Here is a 10076-nt window from a genome sequence, read left to right as displayed (position 1 = left end):
GAATCCTAGATACTACTATTGCCACTAATTAAGACAACAGGAGGCATAGGTGGGATGATTTGTGAAGCAGTTTTTTTATGACTTGAAGTCGATCTGGTCTCTTTTCTTCCTTAATAACAATAGTGGCTTCCATTGTACCACTAGTAATTTTCGTTAGTACTTTTGATGATTGATTGATGGACAAAGGTCCAGGATATTTTCTTCGCTAACAACAACCGCTTTTTGTCGGCCTGGTAATTTGCAAAAATACGTATATCCCCGTAAAATAAGAAGAGTATAAACGAGAGTAGTCGCAAACTAATCGCCCGAAAAAGTAGGATCACATCAGGCGATCAAGGAGGCGACCGGGTTCCCTTGCGCGCCGCCGGTGACGCCGCCGGTTCCCTCTCTCTCCGTCGGCCGCTCCGGCAGCGGGAGGGAGGGGGAACCCCGATCTGTTCGCTAGGTGGTTGTGTGGTAGGGTTAGGGTTGAGGGAGACGCTGCCGAGGCCGTTGCGGTGATGTTGCGTCGGAATAAGTTTCTCTGGGCTCCGTTTGCGGTCAGGCGAGGCTTTTGCCTTCGTCTAGGAGCCAGCGGTGTTGGGGATCCCCGGATCTCGTCGAGGTCGCGGGCTATGGTGGTTGGAGGTCCATCGGCACTGGCCGTTTGGATCCTCAGATGGGCGATGGATGCAGGGAGACGAAGACCTTTCTTCTTCCTTGTTGGTATGATTTGTTGCTGCTGTTCTTCTCCTTCCTCTGCGCTGATGCTGGTGGGAGATCCTGCTTTGTCCGGGCGGATGTACCGGCCGCGGTGCTGGACCGGTCGGATGACTCGAGTTCTCTTCCTTCCTTCCGGAAGGGACACTTTTCACGGTACTCAAAGCCAAAGATGGCAACGACTGTTGCAGGTGTGTTGGATTGATTTCCATGCCCTCTCAGTGTTGGTGTCAAGAAAGGAGGAAGCAGCGTGGCGGCAATTGTACCGTGGTCGAAGATGATGACCTATTTGCGACTGGTTGTAGATCCTTCTGCTGCAGGGGTCTTCTCTCAAGATTCAGGGATGATGACACAGGGCTCCGGAGATCCTCTTGTGTTATGGTTGTCTTAGGGTTCTCTAGGTGTTCATGGTCCTTTGTGTTTGTGTTTCACTGTGCTTGTAAGAGTCAACTGCTTTGTACTAATTCATAATTGGAATGAAAAATTTCTCAAAAAAAGAAGAAGAAGAGTATAAACGTATGTGGCTACAAATTAATTAATTTTATGAAGTGAAAGGCTGTCAGTTTGTCCAAAGGATTTCATCACAGGCACTTGAGGGATCCTAACCTCCTAGGGGAAGTTTGAAATTGCCCACGTCTCCGCACGGAACGCGGCGTATCCCGTCGGCCAGAGAACAAATCTCCAAGAGCTTTTCTGTTTTTTAGTCTCCGAGAGAAAAGAAAAGACCTACCCTACGGATCGAGAGCACCCTCCCACGACCATGGCGGAGACCGCAGCCGGATCGCTGCCTCTCCTCCCGGATGAGGTCGCCACCACTAGGCTGAGGCGAATCATGGCGGAGGCTGCAGGAGCGATGCCTCTTCTCCACGCCCTTCCGGATGAGATCTCTATCTGGGAGATCCTCGTCCGCCTGCCTCCCAAATCCCTTCTCCGCTGCCGCGCTGTCTGCCACGCGTGGCGTCGCACCACCTCCACCCGCGACTTCCTTCTCTCCCACCACAACCGCCAGCCCGCCGTCCCCCTCCTCTACAGCAAAGATTACAATTGCAGCGTCGGTGGCCACATCAAGTCCATAGACATCATCCCCTACGACCACAGGGCAGCCGGCGAGCTCCAGTCCGTCGCCCGACTTGATGGCACCTCCGACATCTCTCTCGAGGCCTGCTGTGACGGCCTCCTCGTCTTACACACATGGAATAAGAGGGGTGAAGGCTACGTTGTGACGACCTTCATCTGCAACCCTGGCACTCGTCAATATGCTCCCCTTCACCAGCTTGATGCAGGGCCGGTCCTGGGATTTTAGGGGCCCGGGGCGAGAATAGAGCTCGGGGCCCCTTAGAGCATGCTCTCGGAACTGATTTTCCAGCCGTCTTTCCTGCTTCCTATTCGATCCCAAGGGTCAATCTTGCATCTAACACCCGACGAATTTGCTTAGGAGGCTGAATTGGAAGTACTATCACATCCAGTGCATTTTGAGAGAAAAATAAATTAACCAGAATCATGGACTAGTTTCTTTTCCCTGACTAGTGCTAGCATCTGTGTGTTCATAGAACATTACAAAGACCAGATGCAACCCAATTAATTTTTTTGATGGGGAATTCAATCAGTTAAATGAGAAAGCATATATAGGTTGCAATTAGCACCAGACGTGGTGACTCTTAGAAAGATGGCACGTAATTCAATCAGTTAAGTAACCACGACCAATCAATCAATTATCAATGAAGATCGAATATTAATTATCATTTGCAACTTTTTATTAATTAGGAAAAGCAAAATAGTTAGGGCACAATACCTTATCTAGAATCAGTTTTTCATCTCCTTGATGGCTGATGGGAAACGCTGGCTAGAGTAGCAGCGCAGCATGGCGCATGCTCGGTGGTGGTTCCTCGTCCGCCGTCGTCCACTGATTCCGGCGGTCGAGAGGCCAAGAGGCGAAAATCCATCCTGCGACAGCCGCCGACCGTGCCTTCCGTGCCTTCCGTGCCTTGCGTGCGAGAAGTCGTAAACTGACTCGCCTCTCCAAGATTGCTGACTCAGATCCATGAACCACGCTTGTGCGTGATTAGTGGCCAACAACGTAGTAACTTGGGCCAATTTAGCAGCACGTTTCTTCAGCCCATGCAGGATTTCAACTTAGCAGTAGGCCTACATACGTCCCTGGGTGGGGGCCCCTCCACTCCGGGGGCCCGGGGCGGCCGCCCCCCTGCCCCCCCCCATCAGGACCGGGCCTGGCTTGATGGCTTCGGGCTCCTGGGTGTTGAAATATATTGCCCGCCTCCCTCCATCAGTTCGGACTTTTGGATGAGTTGGCTGGAGCATGAATTCAATATGGTATCAGAGCCAAGGGGTCTTGAATTCAAAACCCTCCCAACGCAGTATTAAATAAAACGATTCTGCGGCCTACATCGATCCCACGTCTAAGGACTAAAATAGCCTAGACGTGAGGAGGAGTGTTGAAATATATTGCCCGCCTCCCTCCATCAGTTCAGACTTTTGAATGAGTTGGCTGGAGCATGAATTCAATACTGGGAATGTACCCACACAGTCCAACTGGCGAATATCGACTACTGGTGGTCCAAAAGACGAAGAATGATGGCTGCTACGTCTACACACTAGGCTCCGGCCAGCCGCCGAGGCACATAGGATGCCTTGATGACAAGGAACTGATGACTTCCCTTGAAACTGTCTTTTTCCATGGTAGCTTGCATTGGTATACAGACACCATGATAATGGTGTTTGACACCACCAACGAGTCGTTCCGGCAGATGCACTCTCCCATGGTTTCGGCAAATGACCATGATGACCTGTTTGAGATGAGTGACATGCTTGGCATGTTCTGTTTTAATGAAAAAGAGAACATTGTTGACATCTGGGTGATGCAGGACTATGAAGGCGAAGTCTGGGCCTTACAACATCGGGTTAAATTGCCGATTGCAGAGATCATGGAGCAATTTGAAACTTCTAGAGGTTGGTTTGATCCGGTGGCCGCATCTTGGGATGGTGACGTGCTACTGCTGATTCAATTTGAAGATAACTGGCTGCTTCAGGTTGACATGGATGGCAAGTTGATTGCTAATATCCATCACAGATTCCTATATACTACTCTACTTCGGCTCAAACAATCTCTAGTTTCGCATACCTTCTTTTCGATACTAGAGGGTTATGTTGCGAATGCTTCGCCTTTTCATCTCACCTGATGGTTATGTTCTGAGTATTATTTAGCTTTTCATCTGAGGGCAGTTTATGAGGGTGGTGGTACTTCCTAACCGCCTAGGTCTTCATATCCACAAGAGCTACAGTATGTATTAACTGGAGCCTCTAAGAGACAACTAGCTTTTGTTAATGTATAAAAAGTTATGACCAAGAAGCTCTGGCTGTTATATGGTTGTGTTATATTTCTTTTAGTTGCAAAGTGGCTAGCATGTTGATGCTACAATTATCTAGTTGTTCTGGTCAGTATTACCGAAAAGGGGTTTCGCCCTGCCTTATATATAAAGCAAAGATCCTCAACAACCCGGTACAAACACCCGCCAACACCACACACGCACACACCTAAGGCAGGATACATAGGCGCCGAGCACAGCAACAACAACCCTAGCGCTACAAGAGCAACCGGGGTCCTCGACCGTGAACACGCCACCGCGAAGAGATAAAGCCACATACGACGAACCGTGGGCTCCAAAACAGCGCCTTAAGAAAGGATACGACACCGGAGCGTCGCCACCGCCTGACCCGAGGATCAGAATTTCCCCTGGAGCAACACGAGGGCAATGAAAGCCGCGACGACGCCTTCAAGAAGGGAACGAACTTCGCCGTCGCCGGTCCTTCTGAAGATAGAACATGTTTTTACCCCGGCCAACACTCACCGTCACCGAACACCACACCCCGGTGACCACGCCACCCACACGACCATGGCCACCGGGCAGCACCTAGCCACGGGCTCTGCCCATGAGCACCGCAGAACCACTACTAGGGCCGCCGCCCTGACATCCAAGACCTGGACACCACCTCACTCGAGACCCACCGCTACCCCAACCAAAGATGTGGGCGGAAAGGACTCGCCTTTCGCACCCCTAGGCTACCCCCAACTCCATCGACTCGTCCTGTTGACGGGCACGAGACGAGGTCGGTCCTGCTGCCGGGCGCGAGATGAGGACGGTCCTGCTGCCGGACGTGAAACGAGGACGGTCCTGCAGCCGGGCATGAGACAAGGTCGGTCCTGCTGCCGGGCACGAGACGAGCTCGGTCCTGCTGCCGAGCGCGAGACAAGCGATGGACCATAGCCGGGGGAGGGCCGAACCTTCAACGACGGTAGCGACCCGACAACGAGGAGATGGATCGAAAGTCAAAACAGGCCGCCTACAAACGAGCCGCCGCCGGAAATCCGCCGCCGCAGCCAACCCGCCAAACTGCCGTGATGCCGGCGCAACGAAAGGAAGCCGCCACGCCTAGAGGGCCGAGCCACCTCGCGCCGCCGCCCACAGCCGGAGCAGCCAACACGCCGGGCCGCTGCCCCAACCCATGCCACTCACCGAAATAAAGCGTCAAATCCGGCTGGCACACATCCACCACCACCAGGCCCAACCCTCCTCCAGCCCCAGACCGAAACCAGAGGAGAGGGAGGGCGAGACCCACACCGCTGCGCCGCCAACTCCACCAGCAGCCCACCACCGCGAAGACGACTGGCCGCATCCCATGACGCCCGCAGCCCGCACCCACCACGTCTGGATCTGGCAGCCCTCCTTCACCACACCGGCCGTGCACCACCATGGCGAGGCCCATCACGCCGCCACCGCACCCGCGCGCCAGCACCAGCGCCGATGGGACGCCACGCGGTGGAGCCCCACGAAAGCGTCACCACCAGGTCCGGGGCCGTCGTCCCGCGCCGTCCACCCCGCACGAAGAGATGAGAGGGGCCCCGCCGCCGGCGGCGGCGAGGAAGGAGGAGGCGAGAGGAGGGGTGCGCTGGCGGCGGTGGTGCGGTCGCCCTCCCCATCACCCGCGGGAGCGACGCGGGAGGGGATAAGGTTCTCTGGTCAGTATTTGAAATAGTTGCTGATTTCTCTGCCTCATGTCTCTGTTTTTCTTTGAATTGAAGAACTGCCTTATCAAAGTTACAGCCTGCGGGCTTTTTCGTTGATGCATGTAAAGCCGTGATCAACAAACTCTTGCTGTTATGTGGTTGCGTGAAACCTATGCTTGTTTTGGTACCAAAATTACCAAATCATTTTGGTGTGAGTTTGAAAGATATGCTCTGATCTTCCCCATGTCTCTTGTCTATGACGAACTCTTATTATTTTGCAATCTGCATGTGTTTGATGTTTCCAAGTTTTTTTCTTGCTGACGATTGAATGTGACAGATAGATTATCTTCTCATTTTTTTTGCCTGCTAGCATTCTCATGAGATGCAATATGTATAAGTTGGGCGTGCGTGTGACCTGGCTAGTTTCTTTATTATGATCAAGAAGCTATGGCTGTTACATCGTTCAATGGTATCCTTTTGGGCTGGAATGGCCACCGTGCATGCAGATGCTAAAATTATGAAATCGGTTTGGTCAACTTTTAATATAGTTGCCAATTGAGCTGCTTTTGTATCTCTGCTTTTATTTGAACTGAAGAATCACCTTTGTTTTTTATGGAGGTCTTCTTATTTCTTAAAGATCATCCAGTGGTTTTCGTAACACAAACTATTTAGCCAATCTACATTGGTTTCTTGTCTTACAGAAACATATATGTCAGACAATATTGATATTGAACTACTAGAATATTCATGCCCCTAAATGTCGAACACTTGTCTTAAGGAATCCTAATACACTTTATATCGTGAAATACTAAAATGGAGGGAGTATATAGAGGGTAAAGATCCGAAACTTCAAAACTGACAATAATGATATCTTTCTTTTCTTTCAATGATTACAGACCCAATGGCCAACCCTCGACGATGGTTGACCAAAAGACTTTAACAAAGACCAAAGCTCCATTGCTGAATCGGTAAGGTAGCTGCTCGTTGCCGTGCTTGGATGATACAAAAGAGAGCGCTTCTCGCTTTTTCTCCATGAAGTCTACACATAGTGTATCGCCTATGTTCACAGCCGCTACGAATTTCTTATTATGCTTCCCAGGTGAGGCTATAAAACTGTCATCATCACAACACTCAGTGATAAAGGAGTAGACAGCTTTACCACGGACAGTTTTACCATGCATCCGCACATTGAAGCCGCCTGTTGGCACCTCCACAAAATCGAGGTGTATAGTTGCCTCAACACCTTTACGAACAACATGTGTCTTTAATATAATTTTACCATTGACGTTATCAACATGGTTAGCAGTCCTCGAGTCAAACTGCCCAAAGGCTTTCACAGATCCATCAATAATTGACAAATCTTTGCCAACTTCCTTACCCTTGATCTTTATATCAATCTCAATCAGGCAGCCCATTGCAGATATGCCCCGTGCAGGGTAGCTCAGACTTAGATAGCCACCATTCTAAAATGTAGCCAAGAATTATATCAATCCCAGAATTAATTTACGATATAGATAGCTAGACAGTATGTATAGAGCAATTTCGGGTTCAAAACTTTTGCAAATACATGTTTAAATGGAAGATTTAGACACAAATATAGCGTTCATAACAAACACAAACGGGCAGAAATATAGTGTTCTTAACCAAAGCAAATGGAGATCTGTTCATTAAATGTACCCAATAATTAATCATGTAGAGTGCAAAGAAAGAGTGTAGAATTACCACGTCGATAGCTTGAGCATTCTCTCTCGAGCGGTGAAAAATATAGTTCCGGGAAGGATCCAAGGAATCCCTTACAGCAAGCAAGCCATATACATCAATATGTGTATTGCCACACATGATATTCAAGGCGTTCCTGTAAAACTGGACAAAAATACCAAAGAATTGTAGCATAGGATGAGGATAATGAGAGCATCCATTCCCGAGGAGTTGGCAGGAAGTATAGCGCATCGGCGGCAGCGCAGCTGGGGAAAAGGAAATGTAAAAAGAAGTGAGCACAATGAAAAAGAAAACTTGTTAATAGATGGAATTAATGATGCAACTTACATTCTGAATGGTTGAGCATGCGATGTTGTCGGATCCACAAAAGTTGATCTGAATCCCGAACATCCCTCGACAGGTTAGGGTCGAGGCTCTTACTAGGGTGTATCTGTTTGTCCGGCCGAGGATCCTTGCGGCGGTCCTTCCGGGACCGGGATTGACGGCGCTCTTGGAGGCGGGTCTTCTCTTCTCTGTCCTCATCCAGAACTCCTATAATTGAACGGCGTGTCTCCTCGGACAGCAAGGCCCACCCCTCGTCGGTGAACATCCAGTCAAACTGGGATGGTCGTGGCAGGCCAGCGCCAGGGCTACCTTCTGTTGCGCCCATCGACGGCGGCGGCGGAATAGTTTTGACTTTGGACACGGGGATTGGGGATTAATTAGATAGTTTGACTGTGGCGCCGTCACCTCTATATATATGGACCTCATCCGTGTGGCCGTCTCTGTCCGTCTCGGTTACCGTATCCGTCTAAAGTCTGATTCCACAATGGCGATCTGATCTCTTGAACCCCATGAACCCCACGTTCTCACAACCATGGATTTTGACAAAAGGATTCAACGCCTTGCACTTGCACAATGGCTATATATAACCCCATGAAACCCCACGTTCTCACAACCATGACCTAACCACCACAGCCGCCATCCCCAAGCTTCACGCCTGTTATCACTGCCGCCGGCCGGCGACGGTGGCGAGTATGTCAATGGGGAGCGGGGGCGAGGAGCACCTAGTTGGCGAGTACGTCAACATGGAGTGGCTCGCCATCAACAAGGAGCGGCGGCTAACTCTCCACGACCCTCGTGGCCGTGATCAGTCGAGATCCTAATTCACCACGAGCGTGACCCACCAAGGCCAATGAGAGCAACAGTGCGCATGTGCACCGTCCAGTGAGACGTAACTGGGCTAGGGCACTATGCGGCTCGCCTCGGAGCGGCGCCACTATGCATCATCGCTCCGACGGAGGAGACGAGTTTCGGACCGTCAAGTTTCGAAGTGTTTTCCTGTGCGACCCCATCGTCAATCCGATGTAGCAGACGTGCCCTGTCGCGCCAAGGCTTCCCCATATCCGCCCCAGATTTGGGCTGGATACGAGGGGTGCCGGTCAGCCCGGGTGTTTGAGGCGTCCGTCTGGGTCGTATTTTTTTTTGTGACGGTCACTCTGAGGACCGTCCGTCCGGGCATTTGAGAGTATGTAAAACCGAAAAAGGGTCTCCCTGGTTTGTATCACAAAGTAGCCAACCAATACAACCAACAATAGGTGCCGGGACGAAAGCAGCACAAACATGTCCAAAAGAACCAAAAGAGAAAATATAAAAGAAACAATTGCCGACAACGGCGGATCGACAAAAACGAAGAAGTCTCGCGTCCACTACACCCACAGGAAAACTCCACCAAGCTCCTAGACTGCAAAACTCTGAATCAACACCTCCAAGAAGGGACGCGGCGATGACGATGCTGCAGCCAAGGGTTTCGCCCGGTACGAAACAAGGAGAGAGGAAGGGGCCCCCGACACCCTCCAGGAATGTCCGGCGGTACCCTCAGGCGCCACCGCGTCGGTGTCGGCCAGGCCGACAAGGATTTCTCCCGATCTCAACGTTCACCTCGGGCGCTCCGGAGCCCACCACCAAACCGACCACCACCCTGCGTCAACATGGTCTTGAAGCTTCCATGGTGTCTTACCACGGCAGCACGAAGTGAGGTCTGCACACCGAAGAAGAGGAGTCAGGACTAGAGGCAGCAGCACCGTCGGCAAAAAAAGAAAAAGAAAAAGAGTGCGTCGACATGGAGTGGCTCGCTTTCAACGAGGGGCCTCGGCTAACTCTCCACGACCCTCGTGGTCGTGATCTGTAGAGATGCTAGAGATTTGTGGCCAGCATTGGATAGTTTTCAGTCTTATCATACCAAGTTTCATTGTAGTTTGTCTAAAAAAAATGTTTCATTGTACTTGGAGAGTCAAAAAAAAGTTTCATTCCAGTTATATATTTTTTTCAAATATTTTTTCATTCTTATACAACAAGCACACGTATGACCTGAAAACCTTTGGAATTGATATTTGTTTTTTAGTAGCTTGTCTCAAAAAAAGAAGTTTCATTGTAGTTGGAGAGTAAAAAAAACGTGTTATTGCATTTATATTTGTCTTCAAAATTTATTTCTTATCTTATACAACCACCGACCGTCTGATCCAAAAAAACATTGGAATTCTTTTGGGAGCTCAAATTAAATCTTTTATTATGATAGATTTATAATCAAGGACTGTGGGATTTCATATTAAGAAAATACTAATAGGTTCACATTTTGGGCAGAGGAATCCACGGG

At 50.1% G+C, this 10076-nt stretch overlaps 1 protein-coding gene across 1 annotated transcript; it reads left to right on the top strand.

Annotated features, from left to right (window-relative positions):
- Window positions 1–3230: 3230 nt before the first annotated feature.
- LOC119280036 lies at window positions 3231–3896 on the top strand. The gene has a single exon (XM_037561040.1). The coding sequence runs from the start codon at window positions 3231–3233 to the stop codon at window positions 3894–3896; it is 666 nt and encodes a 221-aa protein (XP_037416937.1).
- The last annotated feature ends 6180 nt before the right edge of the window (window positions 3897–10076 follow it).

The sequence above is a fragment of the Triticum dicoccoides genome, chromosome 3B (assembly GCF_002162155.2).
Source record: "Triticum dicoccoides isolate Atlit2015 ecotype Zavitan chromosome 3B, WEW_v2.0, whole genome shotgun sequence".
Taxonomy (NCBI): domain Eukaryota; kingdom Viridiplantae; phylum Streptophyta; class Magnoliopsida; order Poales; family Poaceae; genus Triticum; species Triticum dicoccoides.
Note: the sequence above shows the minus strand (reverse complement) of the source record. Positions and strands in the feature narration are given on the sequence as shown.